Source organism: Pogoniulus pusillus, chromosome 31 (assembly GCF_015220805.1).
Source record: "Pogoniulus pusillus isolate bPogPus1 chromosome 31, bPogPus1.pri, whole genome shotgun sequence".
Lineage (NCBI taxonomy): Eukaryota > Metazoa > Chordata > Aves > Piciformes > Lybiidae > Pogoniulus > Pogoniulus pusillus.
In genome coordinates, this window is record NC_087294.1 from 12817026 (window position 1) to 12839507 (window position 22482).

At 42.8% G+C, this 22482-nt stretch overlaps 1 protein-coding gene across 5 annotated transcripts in view; it reads left to right on the plus strand.

The window, feature by feature from the left end:
• The first annotated feature begins 2091 nt into the window (after nt 1-2091).
• The window catches only part of MAP3K7 (mitogen-activated protein kinase kinase kinase 7), a 52955-nt gene continuing 32564 nt past the window's right edge, over nt 2092-22482 (plus strand). For all 5 annotated transcript variants that reach the window (XM_064169515.1, XM_064169516.1, XM_064169517.1 and 2 more), the window contains exons 1-6: nt 2092-2543; nt 14343-14453; nt 16117-16182; nt 17676-17721; nt 18367-18505; nt 21076-21200. In XM_064169515.1, coding sequence (XP_064025585.1) covers nt 2454-2543; nt 14343-14453; nt 16117-16182; nt 17676-17721; nt 18367-18505; nt 21076-21200 — 577 coding nt within the window. In that variant the 5' untranslated portion in view covers nt 2092-2453. The remainder of the gene's footprint in view (nt 2544-14342; nt 14454-16116; nt 16183-17675; nt 17722-18366; nt 18506-21075; nt 21201-22482) is intronic.

A 22482-nucleotide genomic window follows, 5' to 3' on the forward strand; every position in this document is an offset into this window, starting at 1 on the left:
ATAGGTAATTTTGACTATCTGGGAAGTCAGAAGCATCCCCACTATTAATCAGGCTGACACATTATGTTTACTCACAGGTGAGCCAGGCTGGCTGAAAGGAAGGGCGCTCCAGATGCTTGTCCCCTCGCTCTCTTTCAGAAGGGTCCAAGGATCGTTAAGGACTACTGAGCCTGCACAAAGGATGCTAATGGTGCAAACCCTCCAAAGCAGAGCTCCTGCCCCTCAGGAGCTTGTCCTTCCGAGCGCCAGGGGACTCCTGCTGAATCTATCCAGGCGCGGGGGGAGAACTCTAAGGTGAGCACCCCATGGCGGGAAGCCCCCCAGTATTTATACTCTGGCTAGACACAGAGCAGAGTTAGCACTGCCTGGACGCGAAGGGCTCAGCCGATCCCAGCCCGATCCCAGCGCGGGCACTGCACAGGGCACCCCTCGTGCCGGAAGGGCCCCTTGCTGCCCCCCTCAGGCCTGCAGGGCACGGAACAGGCCTCTTCCCGCCTTTTCCTCCCCCATTCCAACCACTGAGGGAGAGGAATTTAGGGGTATACAGGACTCCAGGAGAGAGGGCCAATGCATTCCAGGGTGTATTAGAAGGGCTGTGGTTAGTAGGTTGAGAGAGGTTCTCCTGCCCCTCTACTCTGCCCTGGTGAGGCCACATCTGGAGTAGTGTCCAGTTCTGTGTCCCCCCCCCCCCGTTCAAGAGGGGCATAGAACCGCTTGAGAGAGCCCAGCACAGAGCCACAAAGGTGACTAAGGGAATGGAACATCTCTGTCACAGGGAGAGACTGAGGGAGCTGGGGCTCTGCTGCTTGGAGGAGACTGAGAGGTGAGAGGTGACCTCATCAACGTTTATAAAGATGTAAAGGGTGAGCGCCAGGAGAATGGATCCAGGCTCTGCTGGGTGATGCCCAATGCCAGGACAAGGGGCAATGGGTGGAAGTTGAGGCATAGAAAGTTTCATTTAAACATGAGGATTCTTTTCCCTGTGAGGGTCACAGAACAGTGGAACAGGCTGCCTAAGGAGAGTTGCTCTCTACAGCTACCTGGAAGGAGGCTGCAGCCAGGTGGAGGTTGGTCTCTTCTCCCAGGCAACCAGGGACACACAACGGAGTGCACAGCTTCAAACTGCGTCAGGGGAGGTTTGGGCTGGATGTTAGGAAACTCTTCACAGCAAGTGTGATTGGCACTGAAATGGGCTGCCCAGGGAGTTGGTAAGAGTCCCTGTCCCTGGAAGTGTTTAAAAAGAGACTGGACGTGGCACTTGATGCCACGGTTTAATTATGTGGTCTTGGTCGATAGTTGGACTTGATGAGCTCGAAGGTCTTTTCCGACGTGATTTAATTCTGTGATTCTGTGAACACCCATCTCCAGACATATGATCCCCAAATGTTAACCTCTTCCCCTGGAGAAACATTACCTATTTTAGAGTAAGACGTATTCAGCACTCGAAGCGGGCTACCCTGCACTCGGACGGTGGCAACACAGCACCGGCGGCTGGCTGGGCCAGTGCCCTATTGTCTCGCCGCTCTCCTGTGGCGCCGGGGCGGGAAGGAACTGGCGAAGGCGGGAGGGGGTGCGAAACCGGCCGCAGGAACTGGCGAAGTCCAGAGGTGCGCTGTGTGTGGCAGCTGGCTGCAGCCCGGAAAAAACAGTCTGCTTCTGTTCCTTTGGCTCCAGCGGAGCCGCGCCGCGAAGGTGGCGGCATCTTTCCGCCCTCAGGAGGCGCCGGCGATGCCAGCCGCGGCCGCGCCTCTCTAGTAAGCCCCAGTGCAGCCCCGGCGGAATCAGCAGGAAGAGGAAGCGCAGCCGAGGTGGCGGTGGCTCCCTCTGGCGGAGGCGAGCGGCGCGGCGGGGTGCGGCGGGGGTGGGGTTGCTGCCGCCAGGCCGTGGCCCTGCCGCGGCCGCCTGTGGAGCGCCGCTGCCGGCGCTTTTCCCGTTCCCGCCCCGTCCCTCCCCCGCCAGGGCTGCAGGAAGCGGGTCTGATGTCAGCGGCGGCGGCCGCGGCGCGGCTCTGAGCGGCTCCCTTACCCCCGCCGCCGTTCCTTCGCCCGCCGCCGCTGGCGGAGGCGGTCAGCTTCGGCCCCAGGGGCGACCCTTTCTCTCCAACGGAGATTCGCGGCCGACGCGGCTGTCAGGCTTCGCAGAGGCCGCGGCCTAGGGCAGCCAGCGCAGCGTTCCGCGGGAGTGCGGGAGGGCGCGGGATGCGGGGTGGTGGTGCCGCCGGCGGGGCCTCCGCCCGCCGCCACTGAGGCCCGCGGCTGCCGCGGATGCGGCCTCGCCCCGCGCAGCGGCCCAGGGGGCGCCTAGGCCAGGCCCTCCCCGCCTTGCGCCCGCGCGGAGGGCAGGAGCCGCCCCCGCGCCCCGCGTAGCCCAGGCCCAGGTCCTCGGCTGCCCGGCGCCGGGCCCTCCGTCCCTGGCCTGCCCTGGCCTCTCCTCCTCCAGGTGAAAGAGGAGGGATGTCCGCTGCCGCCTCCGCTGAAATGATTGAAACCCCCCCGGTCCTCAACTTCGAAGAAATCGACTACAAAGAGATCGAGGTGGAAGAGGTGAGTGAGGGCCCCGCGGCCGGGTGGCTGCTTCGTACACACACCCCCTCCTCCCGTGCTCGGCCTGCGGCGGGCCAGAGGGACCAGCCTGGCGCCGGCCTCCGCCGCGTCGCATGCCCCCGCACAGCCCCCGAGGGCCCCAGGGGTTGCTCTGCCCAGCACCATCTCCTGCTGCGAAAGGGGCCGCGGAGGGTCCCTTGGTGTGCGAGGCTGTCGGTACCTTTCCCTTACCACCACGAGTGTACCTGCCCGGGGATTCCCTTTCTTCACTGGATGCTGCAGTGATTGGCACCAGAGAACAAAGGTGCTGTGGCTGGTAACAGAGTTGCCAGCTTACTTCTACCAACCCTGGGGCTGGGTACTGTACTCCGGGCTTTTATTTAAGCGGGATTGATTATTTGGAACTTTTAAAATCGAAGTTTAGCCGCCCATTTTGCCACCCACTTTAGTGTGGGTTGCAAACACAGTTGTCAAATGCTGTCACAAGAGGGAACTGTTAATTCTGATGTTTCTTTCGGATCTCTATTTCTTTATGTCTCTGCTTTCTCCTTCAGCCACTGAACTGAACCACTGTGTATTTAATCATCATAGCAGTGTAAATTATTTGCTACATTTACAGCTTTGTTTACTGTTGGAGCTTAGAGATCTTTCTTAATTATTTTGATTAACATAGGGTAGTAATGCTGCACTCATAGATCAGTAACATTTATGACCTGTACATGTGACCCAGAAAGTTATGTTCTTTTCTGTATAGCATATCTGGAAACAGTTACTTCTTCCCAGTTAAAATCTGCACCTTAAAATCTTACAGGATGGATGGGTGAAGTACAGAATCTTATGTGTACCTTTGAACTGTCTAGGATGGATGTGATGTAGGATAGCTTACATCCTTCACTAAAACGTTCAGTAGTATACCACAATGTTTAACTCTCAGAATCCCCTGCCAGCATCTCTACATGAATGAAGACGTTTCATGCAGATCCATACTGAATTTGCTGAGGCCAGCATGAACCTAACAGACATCCAGGACTGCCGAAACAGCCTTTGCACATTTATTCATAGATTAGCTTCTGACAGTAACAATTATCTTCTTTTTCTTTAAAAAAAGAAAAAAGTGAAAGTGAATTTAGTTTTGTGTAGTATCTTTTATAGATAGGGCAACCAGTGTCTTGAGTTAAGTAGTTTGCTAGGTACTGGTGTGTTCATAATCATTATACTGGGCTCGCATGCCCTGGGAGAGTTCACAGAACATAAAATCTGCAGTATATTCATAGAACACCAGGGCACTTCCTTCTGTATTCAAGTAGTAGTCTGGTAACTTTGGTTGTTGCCATAGCAGACACTGGAAATTCTTATCTTCCAAAAGGGTGATTTTCCCCTTTTCTATGAGTACAACAGGCAGGAAGATTTTTGACTGTGTAAGTTTAACCATTCTTCTTTCATTGTGTTTAACTGCTATGAAGTGAGAAAATTTCATAGTGTTTGAGAACTGAAAGTATTTTTGCATTTGATAGTGTGCTGATGGTTTTACAACACTTCACTAATGTCACATGCTTTGAGAGAAATTACTTTTCTCACCCAGAGAAGAAAATGAGGTTGACAGAAATTTATCCATCATAAAAAGGTGTGCTGTGATGACTCATAGAAGTGAGTATCACATCTAATATGTAAGACGTAGCACTTTGAAGGAATAAAACACTATACAAACCTTTAATCCTCCTGACAGCCTGTTAGCAAGGATTCTGTTGCTATTTGACACGTCAGAAATGTGGAGCTGCATAGTGGGTAATTGGTGTAACTAGACTTTATCATTCTAAGGTCAGTGTTCAGAGCTTGTCTGTGCCCTGCATACCTGCCTAGCACCCACTCGCACAGGACTGTATGTACAAAAATGTATTTCGAGGTGATGCCTAACTTGTGCTTTATTTAATATGATTGTTGCATTATCCTCTAAGTAGTATTTCTGGTGAGGTTGACAAAGCTCATGTGATGTAAGCCCAGGAACTCTTCAGAGCCCTCTCTGAGAAAATCCATTCATAGCTGATGTAGTATTTTGAGTTATGCTCACTGTACCTGTCCTACCAGAAATTATTGTCGGCAATGGGGATATCAAAGTGCTCAACAGTCTAAACATCATTACAAGGACTTTACAATAAAGTAAGTGAAAGAGAGACCATACTTAAGCCTTGTGTTTTTCATGATGTAGTTTGAGTCCAGATAATCTACTGCAGTCATAACGCACCTCCTTACAGAGGATTTTCTGTGCTCTCACTTCAGGCTGGGAAGTTTTTAGAGATTTTGAGATGGCTGTAAGGACTAAACATGGTCAGATTTTAATATGCTTGGCAAATGTCAGGCACTTCAAAATGGAGTGTCAACAGAGCTACACTGGGAACTCAGATGAATGCTAGTATAATCATAGCTTTGCTGTTGTATTATCAAAGCTGTCTTGTCAGCAGATAGCAGTCCCACTCTGCTGCTGGTTTATTAATAGATATTGAAGTTCTGGAATACTTTCAGGCCCTGAGTCCTTACTAATAAATGTGAGATCTATAAGTGTGCTTTCATTTAGGTTTGGTTGAACACTACCATGCATATGACTAACTGTACTGTAGTGTTACTTTCCACCAGTCAAACATGTCTCTAACTTCAAGATGCCATTTCATTATCTAAAATGCTTAGACTGAAATAAAATACAGAGATAATTATTTTGAATGAGTTGAAGTCAAATCAAAATTGGCATGATGAAGTGGGAGCAGGTTGCCCAGGGATGTGGTTGAGGTCACATCCCTGAAGACATTCAAGATCAGACTTAATGTGGCCCTGGGCAGCCTGATCCAGTTGGTGATGTCACTGCTAACTGCAGGGAGGTTGGGTAAGATGACCTCTGAGGGTCCCTTCCAACCCGATGCAATCTGTGAATCTTCAAAATTAAAAGGGGATAATGTAGCACAACTTGGATTCAGCAGAAAGGCTCCCTGCTTTAACCATGCAAAGATCAGACTCTGAGAATGTCCTCTCCAGTTTTTGGATATTGGACAAATCATTAGAAACTAAATAAATATAACTACGGAATTTATCTGAAAACAGTATAGCTGAAATCAAGTTAACAATAAAAAGCCTTATAGCCTTGTTTTAACGTCTTGTCTTTAATTCTAGCTGAAATACTGCTGTCCTCTCTTCCTTGTGGAGATGTTACATCTGAGCAATAAGCAGACTTTGGGTTTGAATTGGTTCTGGCAACCTGCTCCCTGCCACTCTTTCCTGAAAATCCCACAGCCCTTCCGCCATCATGTAACCTGATAACAGTCCCATACATGACCAAACCACAGACCTCTTCATCACGTGATGTGTGTGTGCCTTGGATCACACAGACAAAAGATGCATGTCTGGTCATGTATGCTGTGTCCCTGCCCAGTCACTGATGTAGCCAGGTTGGAAACCATTGCCATATTTACATAGTTGCAAATTAGTTTTGAAAAGTCTGAAAGCAGTTGTTTGGTGCTGTGCTGGTAAACTGTAGCATAGACTGAAGTGGTTATTAGGGAGTCAGGGTAATGCTTCCTCTGTGATCTACAGGTAAGCTTTCTAAATATTTATTTGCTTAAGCTGCTAGCAGCTAAGGAGATGCAATTTATGGCATGTTCACCTACTTTTGGTGTTCCTAAACCAGCTTAATAATTATGCTAAATGTCTGAGAAGTGTTCTTGCAATTGTGGAGCAGAGCAGTTCATAGACAAGAGAATGAGAAACAGACAATTGTTTTTTGCTGACCTTTATAGTAGTTATTTTTTTCAAGTTAATGAGATGCCCTTACGCTACAAGATAAAAATAGAATCATAGAATCAAGCATGTTGGAAGAGACCTCCAAGATCATCCACTCCAACCTAGCACTCAGGCATGTCCAAGCAACTAGACCATGGCACTAAGTGCTTCATCCAGTCTTGTCTTGAACACCTCCAGGGAAGGTGACTCCACCACCTCCCTGGGCAGACCATTTCAATGCCAATCACTCTCTCTGGAAAGAACCTCCTCCTAACATCCAGCCCATACCTCCCCTGGCACAACTTGAGACTGTGTCCCCTTGTTCTGTTTCTGGATGCCTGGCAGAGGAGACCAACCCCACCTGGCTACAGCCTCCCTTCAGGTAGTTGTAGACAGCAATGAGGTCACCCCTGAGCCTCCTCTTCTGCAGGCTGCACACTCCCAGCTCCCTCAGCCTCTCCTCTCAGGGCTGTGTTCCAGGCCTCTCACCAGCTTTGTTGCCCTTCTCTGGACATGTTCCAGTATCTGAACATCTGTCTTGAATTGAGGGGCCCAGAACTGGGCACAAGACTCAAAGTGTGGCCTGAGCAGTGCTGAGTGCAGGGGAAGAATAACCTCCCTTGTCCTGCTGGTCACACATGTAAGCTGCTGATGAACACAGAGTTGTTAGCTACCTGTGTTGTTTTTACATCCTGGGAGATTGTGTCCAGTTGTAGAACAGCAATCTGCAAAATTGGAGGAAGTTTGGGTGAAAACCATGGGTGTAATTTTGGACAATATTCTTGCATAGCTGATGTGAGTACAAAAAACTTGGCTCCCAGGACTAAATCTGTTAGAATTCTGTTCTGCATACTATTTCTCATCCTTTTTCAGAAAGCAAGGCTTTGGTGTTCAAAGTTGGGCATCCAGAAGCAAAGGCAAAAAAATTAGTCCATGGTGCAAAACACAGGGCAGAATTTTCTGTGATTTTACCCTAAACACATTTCTGATTTAATTCAAATTGCCTTTTTGCTTTTGTGTAGTTACACCACTGGAAGGTTCTCTTCACTAATCTAGTAAGAAAATAGCTGAAGTGTCAGCTGGAGTGTGAATTTACAGCAGAAGTTACACAGCCCTAATTTCATGTGGATGAATAGTATGCAGTAAGTGTTAGAAGATGGCTAATAAACTGCTTAAGCTGTTAATATAAGACTTTACACTGACTTCTACACATGCAAATCTAGTCAGTGAATCAATTTGTCCACTGTAAAATAAAGTATATTTTACTCTTCTAAAGGATGTGTGGCAAAGAAACCTTACAGGCTCTCTCCTGATCCAATCATGAAATAAAAATGTGTATTTATGAGATACTAATAAAGTCTTATGTCTGATGCTGCAGCTAAGGACAAAACTGTGTGACAGTGTAACTCCTATTAGAAATTGTAAAGGTCCTTCTCTAAGGGAAAAAAAAACCTAAAACAGCTGAACAAACTTTCCCATGTCTCTTACTTAGCCTACTCAGTGGATTCTAGCAGTATTTTACTGACTGCAGATGATTATTTGTTTGTTAAAGACCAGTAATTTTAGACTCTGCCAGCCCAACAAGCCCAAGTCATGCTGGAGTCCCTCTGAGTGCCTCATTACCCAGCATTTTTTGTCTAAAACTAGAATTCCCTTTCTGGGCTGCTGTAACAGAACAAACTGATTCATGTTAGAACATCAGACAAGTGTTCTGTGAATGTTTTAATATTATTGGTAATTAAGATGAGTTCCTGGGACAGATGTAAGTAAAAAGCTGGAAGGAAATTGTGACCTGATAGACTACTACCTTTGCTCAAGATGCACGCGTTTCTTGGAATGGCCAAGTCAGAGGGGGTTGGTTGTGTATTTAGAGCAAAGGAAGAACTTCTGGAAACACCCATAATTTTAGGAAGATCCATGATGGTACTTTAATTGTGCATAATCATAGAAATGTTTTGATTGGAAAAGCCATTTGAGACCTTTGATCATTGAGTCCCACCATTGTGTAATTCACTGTGAAGTCTGGTGCTAAACTTGTCCCTTAGCACCACTTCTGTGTGGCTTTCAAATATCTCAAAGGATAATGATACAGCCACCTCTGAAGGAGCTTATTCCAGTCTTCGATAACCCTTTTAGTGAAAAAGTTTCTTTTCATGGCCAATCTATACCTTCCCTGGTGAAACCTGAAACCCTATCCTCTCCTATGACTTGTTACCGCTGAGAATTGACCAACACCCACCTCCCTACAATCTCCTTTCAGGTAGCTGTACTGGGCAACAAGGTCTCCCCTGAGCCTTTTCCAGGCTAAACAAACCCAGTTCCTTTAGCCACATCTCATAAGACCTGTTCTCCAGACCCTTCCCCAGTTTCATTGCCCTTTGCTGAACCTGCTCCACACCTCAGCATCTTTCTTGTAGTGAGTGGCCCCAAAATTGAACTTCATTATTCAAGGTGTGACCTCACCTGTTTGGAGTACAGGGGGACAATCACTTCGCTGGTCCTGCTGGTTGTACTATTTCTGAACATGTTCTGAAGAAATTGAAAAGGGAATGTTTTCTTTATTAAAAACAGAGTTAAATTCAGATAGCAAACTCCCTATATAATAGTGGTACAGTGTTGTGCAGCTCTAGCAGACAACGACCTAAATGTGGACCAACTGTATCAGTTTGTGACAAGCATAAGTCATGTATGTTTATTTAGAATATAAGTTGATACATATTAAGGGACTATTTTTTCATTAAAGGATGTTGTGGGAGTTGTTTTGGCTTCTTTTAATAGAACTTTAAAACTTGGATACTAAATCTGAAGCAAATTATTTCATTTACTTAAAATCATGTGTGATTATTTATGGTATTTGGGGCAGAGGGAAAGAGATGACCCAGAGCAGTTTTGGGGTTTAGTTTTTTTATATTGCTATATGAATCCCAGAATGGGAAAGCAACATTTAGAATTGGTTTGAGCACCAGCACAAATAAACTTAACCAGTCAAAGAATGTAGCTGTAAGAATTGGCAGATCTGAAGTCCTTCCTAAAAGTGCTGCCAGGGTATTGGCCACAGTCATTTGTGGCATGGGGCCGATTGGCTTCAACCTGCTTAATAAAGCATAGCGCACACAGAGAAACCGAAGCTGGAATTTGAGGCTGGTTGAATGAATGATAGAAAATGTAGACACATATTTTTAGGGGCTTGTAAACTGTTGTTCATGGCTTCTTTTGGCACTTCATTTTTATTTTTTTATCTCCATGCTTTCCATTTGTCATACAGGCAGATGTGTGGAAACCGAGAAATATTTGCACCGTTTATTGATACTGTTGGAACTCTGCTACATAGAAAGAATAGAAGCAACTAAAGTTGAAAATGTGTTTAAGCTTTTAAAAAGCATTGTAGAGCGTTTCTTGTCTTTCTCTCTTTCCATCTTTCTGTTTGTCTTTCCCCTTCCATCTTGCATTGTGCCTGAAACTTGTAAGATGCAAGCGTTCAGTTTGTATAAAGCTTTCATTTGCAAATATACCAGTAACTAAATGGACAGATGCTGGTATGGACCTGCTGGAATGTGTCCAGAGGAGTGCCACAAGGACAATCAAAGGGAAGGCTGAGAGAGCTGGGGCTGTTCAGTCTGGAGAAGTCTCCAAGGAGACCTTATATTGGCCTTGCAGTATCTGAAAAGAGCTTAAAGAAGGAAGATGAGAGACTTTTTAGAGTGTCAGGTAGTGATAGGACTAGGGGGTATGGATCCAAGATAGAAGAGAGGATATTTAGATTAGATGTAGGAAGTTCTTCACCATGAGGGTGGTGAGACACTGGAACAGGCTGCCCAGGGAAGTGGTGGAAGCCCCATCCCTGGATGTGGCTCTGTGCAGGCTGATCTAGTGTGAGGTGTCCCTGCCCATGGCAAGGGACTAGATGATCCTTGAATTCCCTGACAATTCTGTGATGGTAGAAACTGCTGTCTGTCTGGAATCATGGCATTTTATTGATAGCGTTGGTTTTGCTGTGTTGTGGTTTGGGTTTTTTGGGTTTTTAACTACTTGTCTTGCCCCCCAAAACTGTAAACAGATGTGTCACATAGACGCTACTAGTTGTGAAGACAATTCTCCAAAGAATACTATGGCTGTAACCAGGGAGCTATTATGTTTTATTGCTGTATTATTTATCTAGCAAGATTATTTTTTCACTAGGTATCCAGCATACAGAGCTAACTAGCATGGAAACTTCATAGACAGAGAGAAAAACTTTGCATCTTTATGCTTCTGAGTGAATAAAAAGCCTAAGCAGTTAATGCAAAGTTGCAGTTAATTCTTCCAAAGTTTGGGTGTTTGATAGGAGAATATGTTGCAAGGAAATAAACAGAGGTGCATTTTCTTTTCTTGTTTTCCTATGGGGAGGGGAATTATTGCTTTGATTCCTTAAGACAAAGTATATCTTGAAGGTCTTAAGCTAACCACAGTCTTTATTTCCTGCACGATTATCAGTCAGTATAGTTCACATACTTACCAGTCAGTATCATGTGTCTTTGTTTGTGTACAGCGTTCGATACTATTTGTACACAGTGTCAGAGGTAATGTTTGTTCCAGGGCTCTTGTATGGTTCATATTCTTTAAATAAGACTTGAAATACATTATCTGGAAAACATGCAAATGGCACTTTATTTCCACACATCACTTTGTTGCACAGTAAAACATATCTTTTTACTGATAGACATTTTATAAGGAGAAGAATAAATTTGTAAATACTTTTCTGAACATTAAAGCTCTTTATAGCATTGCTGCCAGTTTAAAATGTGTTTGTGTTAGTTACTAACCAAGTGGTTCTTGGCAAACTTGATTCTGTGGAAGAGTAGGAGTGCTCATGTTCTATTTCCAAACATGTCTTCTGCCCTCTCTTTTCCTTTTTTCTCCTAGAAGATATGTAGAGAGGCAAAATCTTTTACCAAAAGAATGTGTTTATTTTTATATCATTTAGCAAACATACACAGTGCTACAGATAACTGCTTTTTATTGATTGGTTGTGTCAATAATTCCATTAACTGCACTTCATATAATTCAGAATATGCACTACTGCCTAAACATATGGTGTGCCATCGACAGCAGGAACGAGTGTGAAGAAACTAAAGTTCAGACAGTGCCTCCCTCCTGTGCTCTTAAGTTACTTAGTTCCAGCACACGATGTAGAAGGAAACTATGTAGTGTTTAAATTGTTATGACAAATTCTAAGACTTACTCCTTTAAAGAATATGTTCAGTGAAAATTTGAAGGAAGAAAAGAAAATGTAAGAGGAAACCGTCACATGCTGCATTCTGTTGATTATAAAGGATGTTTTTGCCATGAGTAAGATACTTTTTCTGGATTAAGTGGGAGAGAGATACTGGTCATTCACACAGAGTAAACGTCAAGTTTGTGTCAGAGCCGTCATTGCTTCTGACACTTGCTCCTTTCGTGTGCTGTCCAAGAGGCTGAGCTGCTTTAATGGAGGATGGGCTCTTCTCTGTTTTCCCTGTATCCTAGGTAAATATTCAGTGCATTTGTGTCCTCTTCTCAAGTTCAACCCTCTGCCTAAACAGGCACCAAGGCACTGATAAATTGTTATGAAACCTTGCCTGCATAGTCATTTATCAAACTCTTTTCACCAACCATAAAATTTATGTATCTACCTGATGGTCTCTTACAGCTTTCTATTACATAACTAAGATTTAGATTGTCTGCTAAACTCTTCCTTGTCATGCCTGACACTGCTTAGTGTTAGGTTTTGGAGGGGGGGTTTAGTGTTGTGGTGGGGTTTTAGTGTTAATGTTTGTTTCAACCCTGCGTTTTATTACTTATCATTTTCCCCCTATAAAGTACTTCTGATTCATGGAAGTTATTCCAGTTATCAACTAGAGCATGGCATAACAAAAAACATCACATGGGGCAGTATACTTATTTATGTTAGTTTCTTCATTGAATAGAGATATTACTTTAAAATGAATCAAAATGGAAAAAATAATTGTTTAGCAGATGAACTAGAAACACATATCCCAGTTCTTGGTATTAGATTTATCTTCAGGGGGCCAGTATGCAACTGTATTGCTTTAGGGGCTGAATTTGACTATGTAGAATCAAATGTAAGAGATACTTAGGCTTTTGTTGTTGTTACAAGTGATTACATCTTTATATACAAGTGAAAAACAATATATAAGGATACAGTGTGTACTATAGAAGAAGAGAAGACCTCATTGCTGTCTACAACTACCTGAAGGGAGGCTGTAGCCAGGTGGGGATTGGTTTCTTCTGCCAGGCACCTAGCAACAGAACAAGGGGATGCAGTCTCAAGTTGTGCCAGGGGAGGTATAGGCTAGATGGTAGGAGAAGTTCTTCCCAGAGAGAGTGATTGGCATTGGAATGGGCTGCCCAGGGAGGTGGTGGAGTCACCACCCCTGGAGGTGTTAAAAAAAAGGCTGGATGGGGCACTTAGTGCCATTGTCTAGTTGACTGGCTAGCTCTGGTTGTTAGGTTGGAGTGGATGATCTTGGAGGTCTCTTCCAACCTGGTTGATTTTATGATTCTATGATACTACATAGTAAAAATAATATAATAGTATAATATCTCCGTAGTACGTATATGTACATGTTTGGATATGTGCAAGTCTTCTGTAAGGAAATGCGTGACTGGCCAAAAAATGTAAGCTTACTCCCTCATAAACTGTTTTAAGTGGTTCAAACTAAATAGAATGTACTTTGTGATCACACGGTGTTAGGGGCTGGAAGGGACCTCTGGAGATCTTTGAGTCCAATCCCCCTGCCCAAGCAGGACCATAGCATCTAGTGAAGGTCACAGAGAAACACATCCAGGCAGGGCTTAAAAGTGTCTAGAGAAGGAGACTCCACAACCTCTCTGGAAAGCCTGTTCCAGTTGTCTGTGTCCTTTACAGTAAAGAAGTTCTTCCTCGTGCTGAGCTGGAACTTCCTGTGCTGTAGTTTACATCCATTGCCCATTATGGACAGCTCTTGTTCCAGTAGAAGAAGATGGGATTGTGTGATTTTATTCAAAACATGCTCAGAGAGATGAGAAAATACCAAGGGAGATTATCTGGGACTTTAAGCTCTTCCAGTGACTCACAGTTTCCAGTTTCTTTGTGTGTACTATTTTCGTAGACTGCTTGATATCATTCATATGGTTTGGTGTTTCCAACCTCTGTTGTGGTCTGCAACAGAACAGTTGGTGTGTGTTTTATTAAGAGAAGAGCCAAGGTCTTAGAGTGTAGGTGAGGAAGGAGGTTATAATCTACAGGTTCCTTTTTACATGGACAAAATGGGGCATGTTCTCTGGATCTGCTGTGGTTATCTTGAGGATTCAATCCATGAATCAGTGGTGTGGGAGAGTAAAGGTGAGAAGTCAGGAACTCCTGGAAAAGTATGTGCATGCTGTAATGTAAAAGAGAAAAGTACTTCTGTGTGTGTGTGTGTGTGTTAAGGAAACTATAAGAGGAAAATATCCCTGATCATCACCATTCCTGAGCAGCCATCTCTCATATCCATATATAACCTTCACAAATATTGAGCTTATTTCCCTTTTCTTCATCTGTCTTAATGCAAAGTCTTGATCTCTTTTTAATTTCTGCTTTCCCCTCTTCAAATCTGACCCCTGCTTGCAGACTTTCTCATATGGTAAAGTGAGAATGTAGAGTTGTTCTATGCTATTTCTTTATAAAGGGTGAGCATTAAGACAGCAGGGAGTTTGCATTGTTTTAGCATTGGGAATCACTTCCCTGATTTTCTTATAAGCAAATATAGTATTAGGTAATTAGGATCATATTTTCCTGAAATGTTAATAACAAAATGGTTTATATTTGTGTTTTCCAATCCTTCTATAAATGTTCTCTGAAGAGAGCTTAACTAAGTACCAGCTGTGCTTCGATGGCACAGTATTAAGCTGCTGCTATAAAACTTGGTTATTCTGTGTCTTCATTTTTCCAAGTTAAATATCTGTTTGTGAAGTCTTGCACAGCAAATGAAATAATTTACCGGTTTAACCCAAGTGTTTTATATTTTGTTGTAGGTTGTTGGAAGAGGAGCCTTTGGTGTGGTCTGCAAGGCAAAATGGCGAGCTAAAGATGTAGCCATTAAGCAAATAGAAAGTGAATCTGAAAGAAAAGCCTTCATTGTGGAGGTACAGTAAGTTTGCTGGAAAATGAGGGGTTTGCTAGAGCTTGTTTTCTTCAATTCATGGATATATTTAATATATTAAATGTCTGTGTTACAAGGTAAATGCAGCTTCTGGTACCAAGTACAGGGTTAAACCCCTTATCTTGCAGAACAGGCCACTTGTCTCAGCATATTTTGTTTACCATAAAAAGTGAAAGGCAAGGAAGGAGAAACACCACTTCTTAGATTCTGTCCCAGTGTAGAGTCAGGGTGCAGAAGTACCCACCAAAAACTTGGGGCTGATTAACTCCTCCAGGAACTACAGTGTAGGTTCTTCATACAATCAAGTCCATACTTCAGACTGTTTTTTTGGTGTGTTTTTTTTTGGCAGTTCCAATTATTTGATTATTTGTACTTCCATAGAAGATAGTACCTGTCTGTAATTCCTGTAAAGGCAATAGTTCTTCCCATTCATTGTCTACTTCAAAGGCAATAGTTCTTCCCATTCATTGTCTACTTCAAAGGCAATAGTTCTTCCCATTCATTGTCTACTTCATAAAGACTTTGAGTGGTTCACTAATAAACTTCTCAAGATAACATAACATATTCTAGAATCAGAAGTTAGGGGTGCAATTTAAATTAGGTGTTTTTTTGATGTGCTGCTTAATATTTAGTCAGGAAGCATCTGGGATGTTTAAGATACACAAAACATGTTAAAAATAAATCTCTTTGGTTTGAAACTGAAAAGGCAACACACTGAAGGGTTAAAAAAAAGCATATTTGTAATAGACATCTCTGTGTAAATATTTAGATGTTGTTCATTACTATAGAAAGTTTTCAGTGTTATTAATAGGAGGCTAATATAATGAGTAGACCTGATCAGTCTCCTAGCATATTTGTGTTTAAAGGAGATCTGAGAAGACAGCTCTGAAAATACTTCAGTAGTGGCTGGGGTTCAGGAGACCCTGCACAATGTAAGCTCCATTACATCTTTTTAGGACTTGTAAAGTATTCAGAAATAAGTAGTATTAGCTTCCTAAACGCTGAACAGGATAAGCTGCCTCAGAAGTCTGTGTAAAAGGAAAAAAAAAAATCTTTATTTGCTTCCCTCTTTCTACCTGCTAGGAAAGAAAATTTCAGTGCAAATTAGCCAAGTTATTAATCAACAGAAACAGTGGTGAGTTCTTGGAACTGTCACATTGTAAAATAAGGCAGCCAGTTAACGTTAGAGTTGTGGGGTTTGTGTTTTCAGAGAACACTAATTTTCTGTAGTGTGAATAAAGCAAATCCAATTTGGATTGTTTATGTAATCAAGACAATTGGGATTCCAAAACTGGAGGCTCCATGGAGAGCACTAAACCTATAGAAACCTTAACTGAACAGTGGTTCAAACTTGAGTCACTTCAGTACACCATGAAAAAAAGCCTTTTTTTTTTTTTTTGCATTTAATTTCTTTTGAATTATAATTGCAGTTAGACACAGACCCCATTACATACATTAAAATGCAAATGGGGACATCAGTCTTTTAATTCTTAACCACACTATCTAGGGTTATGCAGAGATGTCAAACTGTAATTGCTACAGTATATTGTTGTCATTGTTGTGGCATGTGAAGTATACAGCTGAAAATAAAGCATTAGGCTGTTTATTTTTTCCTGGTTTGAAATGAGTTGTGGTTTGTCTTGCAGCTTCGACAGCTGTCACGAGTGAACCATCCCAATATCGTCAAGTTATATGGAGCCTGTCTAAACCCAGTAAGTTACAGCTTTGCCAGTAGGAGAAAAGATGCTTAACACATGAAGCATCAATGCACAAAACATGTATTTTACATACAAAAATACATGCTTTATATATATGTTGTATGTTTAATCCATAATAAAGAAAGAAATACACAGATATATAGGTCAGTTTATATTTTCAGGGGTTTGGTTTTCCTTTGTCTTGCTAGAAGAAAGAAATTCAAGAAAATCTGACAGTTATTTCTAAACACCTGTTTGTCAGAGTGGCATTTGGTGTAGTACACACATAGTGTCACTCATACCTGTAATCCTATTAATTGCCAAATTTATTTCACAGAATCACAGAATTAACCAGGTTGGAAAAGACCTCTAAGATCATCAAGTCCAACCTGTCACCTAACCCTTCTAATTAACTAAACAATGGCACTAAGTGTCTCATCCAGCCTTCTCTTAAACACCTCCAAGGATGATAACTTCCCCACCACCCCAGGCAGTCCATTTTAATGCCAATCACTCTTTCTGTGAAGAACTTCCTAACATCCAGCCTAAACCTGCTCTGGAGCAGCTTGAGGCTGTGTCCTCTTGTTCTGTCACTGAGTGCCTGGCAGAAGAGATCAACCCCACCTGGCTGCAACCTCCTTTTCAGGTAGTTGTAGAAAGCAAGAAGATATGCCCCGAGTCTCCTCTTTTCCAGGCTGAACACCCTCAGCTTTCTCAGCTTCTCCTTACAGGGCTGTGCTCCAGCCCCCTCACCAGCTTGGGTGCACTTTTCTGGGCACATTCAAGCACCTCAACATCTTTCTTAAATTGAGGGACCCTGAACTGGATACAGTACTCAAGGTGTGGCCTAACCAGCAGAGAGTACAAGGGCAGAAGCACCTCAGTTTGTCAGAGTGGCATCTGGTGTAGTACATACATAGTGTCATTCATACCTGTAATCCTATTAATTGCCAATCAGCAACACCAAAAGAAAACACATCAGCAGTACATGATTCATAGCTTGTGAATCAGTTCCTACTCTCAAATATGCAGTCTTCAGGAATTGCTTCCAGAGCTGCCAAGAACCCCACAAATTCTCAAAGCAGAAAAGCAAGTACTGTGACAGGACAGATGCATCCTTAGCTGTATCTAGTATGGCTGTTTAATTGGTTAAAATAATGCTGCATCCATCTTTTTTTTGTATAGCACAATTGAAATGCTTTTGACATCATATTGAATGTGAAGGCTAATTAATTGCAGTTTGAAGCCAGCATTGTTTTTTAACATTGAGGGGAGGGAGGGCATTCTCTTTCCTGACTTGCAGCGTGGACTTGAGTATAAAACTGATTTCTTTTTCTTGTGTGTAAATATGTACCTATAAAATTAACCCTTTACCTCAGAGAAATTTTCCATTAGCTTAGGTATGGGGACTGAGCAGATCCTGTCAAAGAACTGTCAGTTTACAAAGACTGTTTTCCACCCCTATATTTAAAAAAACCCTATTTTTTGTCCCCTCCCTCCCCCCAAAGGTGTGTCTTGTTATGGAGTATGCTGAAGGAGGTTCTCTATACAATGGTGAGTATCATGTCAACATAGTGTCTTCCTGGAGTTGAAGTGCTAGTGTTAGTGTTGTACCCAAAGTACAAAGTTGCTAACTACATGTGTCTCCACCCTTGAAGATACCACCAAAGCTACCAGGACAATGTCCTGGGCAACTGGCTGTAGGCAGCCTGCTTGACTCTGCCTATTGGACCTCCAGAGGTCTCTTCCAACACTAACCATTCTTTGAAATTCTAAAAGTATTTTTAAGGAGAAAGGAATGTGCTTTATAAAAATAACTGTTCGCTCCACTGGCTTGTTTCTTATCAGTTTGGTCTGTTTTATACAAGTTATTTAAGGTTTTCCAGTGGAACATTTGAAAAGATTCTTCCTTAACTTGTAAATTCCCTGTAGACTTTATCAGGGGCTAGCTGAGAAAAAGCAACACCTTTCATATTGAATTTTAACATCAAAAACTATGAAAAACCTAATAACAGTTGGAAAATATCCTGACCTTTCCATTGTTTTAACAGTCTACTGAAGGATATTATCAGTTGCAGTAATGAGGTTTTGATAATTACTTAGATTCCTTAGAGCTTTGTGACTGGTATGTTGTTAACTCCTTTGTATCTCTTGTAATATGCAATAAAGTTCTTTTTAGTTTGTGCCTTTGTTTTGCAGTGCTACATGGTGCTGAACCTCTGCCTCACTATACTGCTGCACATGCCATGAGTTGGTGTTTACAATGTTCCCAAGGAGTGGCATATCTCCACAGTATGAAACCAAAGGCTCTCATTCACAGAGACCTGAAACCACCCAAGTAGGTTTTATGGTTCATATTTTGTATTTGTTTACCATTTGAATTTAAGATCATTTATAATAATTTCATTGCACTTGAAATAAATACAGAATCACAGAATTGTCAGGGTTGGAAGGGACCTCAAAGATCATCCACTTTCCAACCCCCCTGGCCATGAGCGGGGACACCTCACACTAGATCAGGTTGCTCAGAGCCCAGTCTAGCCTGGCCTTAAAATCATCCAGGCATGAGGCTTCCACCACCTCCCTGAGCAACCTATTCCAGAGTCTCACCACCACTTCTTCCTAACATCCAATCCAAATCTACCCACTTCTAGTTTCGCTCCATTCCTCCCAGTCCTATCACTACCTGACACCCTAAAATGTCCCTCACCAGCTTTCCTGTAGGCCCCCTTAAGGTATTGGAAGGCGACAATAAGGTCTTCTGGGAGACTTCTCCAGACTGAACAACCCCAACTCTGTCAGTCTCTCTCCATAGGAGGGGTGCTTCAGTCCTCTGCTCATCCTCGTGACCCTTCTCTGGACATGTTCCAGTGTGTCCAGATCATTGCTGTAATAGTGGCTCCAGAACTGGATGTCACCAGAGTGGAGCAGAGGGGCAGAATCACCTCCCTCGCCCTGCTGGCCACACTTCTCTTGATGCAGCCCAGGTTCTGGTTGGCTTTCTGGGTTGCAAGTGAACACTAGAGGCTCATGTTGAGCTTCCTATCCACCAGCACTCCCAAGTCCTTTTCCTCAGGGCTGCTCTCAAGCCAATCCCTTCCCAGCCTATATTGATGCTTGGGATCAGTATCCTTTAAGTGAAAGCTGTGCATTTAAAACTTCAGTTACAGAATGATGGTGCATGGTACAGGAAGTTAGCTGTACTCAGTTACTTTCTGTTAAACTGGAAAACATCATTCTCCTCTTCTGTTTCGTGGAAGACAATTTTGATAAGGATAAGGCTTCTAATCAGAGGCATTTTAACTGTCCTGATTTTACAGTGGGTTGTGATGTTCAATAAGAGAATATTAGATGGATATGTTTGGTTGGTTGCTTGATTTTAACATAATATTTAATCTGATATTAAAAACAACCCCAAGCAGCGCTACAGGATGGACACAGAGTGGCTGGAGAGCAGCCAGACAGAAAGGGATCTGGGAGTACTGGTAGATAGTAGGCTGATAGTGGCCAGTAGGTACATAGTAGCCAGCAGTGTGCCCAGATGGCCAAGAGAGCCAATGGCATCCTGGCCTGGATCAGGAACAATGTGGCCAGCAGGACAAGGGAGGTTCTTCTTCCCTTATACTCAACACTGCTCAGGCCACATCTTGAGTACTGTGTCCAGTTCTGGGCTCCTCAACTCAAGAGAGATGTTGAGTTACTGGAACATGTCTATAGAAGGGCAACAAAGCTGGTGAGGGGCCTGGAAGACAGCCCTGTGAGAAGAAGCTGAGGGAGCTGGGGGTGTGCAGCCTGGAGAAGAGGAGGCTCAGAGGTAACATTATTGCTGTCTACAACTACCTGAAGGGAGGCTGTAGCCAGGTGAGGATTGGTCTCTTCTGCCAGGCAAGCAGCAACAGAACAAGGTGACACAGTCTCAAATTGTGCCAAGGGAAGTCTAGGCTGGGTGTTAGGAGGAAGTTCTTGCCAGAGAGAGTGATTGGCATTGGAATGGGCTGCCCAGGGAGGTGGTGGAGTTGCCATCCCTGGAGGTGTTCAAGAAAAGACTGGATAGGGTACTTAGTGCCATGGTCTGGTTGACTGGACAGGGCTGGGGGATAGGTTGGACTGGATGATCTTGGAGGTCTCTTCCAACCTGGTTGATTCTGTGATTCTATGATCTCTTTCTCTGCGTGGCCATCCCCTCCATCCCCTACTTCTTCCCATTCCACTGCCAAAATATCCCATCACTTTCCATTGAAACAAAAATGAATACTTTTCTGCCCAGACAATTTGTTGATCTGACTCTTTTTACTGCTTCAGGTCTGACTCCACAGATTAGATGGAAACCCAGGTTTGGGGATCAGCAGGATCATCCCCTTTTGTTGTCAGCCTGTGATTATTACCAGATAAAATTATAACTTGAAGCCACATTTTAAATCTTGGATTCTTTCTTGTATCCCTAGTTTTGATTTAGACAGCTGTTAAGATGTAGCTTCAAGTGCTTTCATTTAAATAAATAGCTTCAGTGACTGACATTAATGGGAGTCTTGATCGTTTTTCTGCTGGTAAAATTGTTACAGCACTTGTTAGTTTTCAGCCTCACAGCTGAAAGACTCCTTTTGTCAAAATGTGCTTTGTGCTTTATTATGGCTCAGTTTATTTACTTAGAGTGCAACATCTTGGAATATTAATAAATGATAATATTTGTTGGATTGTTTTAAAGTATTTCATATGATCAGATCAGGCACAGGTGACCTTACTTATGTCTCACATTATAAAACACAAAGCACTAAGGAGCAAAGCCTTGGATACTCAACCATATTAGAGTGATAGTTGTTGGAATAAAACAATCAGTGGTTTATTACCAGATTATTCCATCCTTCCATTTTAACATTTTTGGGGTGTTTTTTTGTTTGTTTGTGACAGCTTGCTCTTAGTAGCTGGGGGGACAGTTCTGAAAATCTGCGATTTTGGTACAGCTTGTGATATTCAAACACACATGACCAACAATAAGGGAAGTGCTGCTTGGATGGCACCTGAAGTTTTTGAAGGTAACAATAATTTTCAGTGTCAATATGATATTTTCTTTCTAGAGATGCAACTCTGCAGGAATTTGGCATAGGAAATAAGAGCATCACGTAAGGTCACTATTTCAGTGAGTCTTGCAGAAGCCTAACATGTATAATCTGTATGATTCTAGGTTGCTAAATATTTTGGAGAGCAGCACTGAACTGACTCTCAGACAGTTAATTACATGAAGTGGAACCTTTGTTTGTGTCGTTGCTGAAATTTGCATATGGACTACCTTTAAACACCTTTATTTGTATCATTGCTGAAATTTGCATATGGACTACCTTTAAACACCTTTATTTGTATCATTGCTGAAATTTGCATGAAGACTACCTTTAAAAACCTGCTGTTTCTTATAAGTAAGCAAAAGGCAGCCAGAGGGCTTTTTTTCCCCAGGATTATGCTGTTTCTGAGATTCTTAAGTCATTTCAAACTCTTCTGACATTTAAATACACTGTCATTACTTTCACTGCTAGCTTTTATCTTTAGAATTGCCCTGTTAGTGTCTCTAAATTGAACATAATTGCCTTCATTTTTCAATCCCCCACTTACAAGAAACTCCATCTTTGTCTGCTTTTTTGTGTAATCGAGAGATTTGATGTACATAATAAGGAACATTCTTGTTATTAATAGTTAATTTAGTTAAGTAGGAAAACAAGATCTTTTGTGGGGAAGACTGATGACACGTGATAATTAGATAGGTGTAATTGCTGCATGATTATTAAGGAAATAATCCAGTGAATATTAGATTGAAGATTATACATCTTGTAACCAGTCAGCACTTTAAATTATCATTGTGATTAGCACAGTGGTTTGCAGAAGTCATCCTCATGCATTCAGGAGCAAGTGTCCTGGCTTTGATATATTTGGCAAGTGCAGCAGTGGTTTCACAGATTCAGTATCCTAGTGACCTCTTTTACTGGCCCTATTGCAGAGGGGAGGACCAAATTATCCATATCCATATACAGTTTTAGGGGGTGTTTCCTACTCAACACCACCTTTGGAGCATTTGTTTTGAAGGTGCCATTTTTTCCTGCATGTTGCTTAGACCCAAGGGTCATCTATTTCGCTCTGGTGCTTAAAGATCTTCTACTATGTCACTTCATAATGAGACATCTGCTCTGTTTCTTTAACAACAGCTAGAAATGCTTATTTTCTTAATATTTATTGATTTTTAAATTAAATTTTATAAATAAGAGAGGGTTGGTTTTTTTTTTTTAGAAATAATCAACTGGACAATCAGTGTTTTCAGTAAAAAGTCTT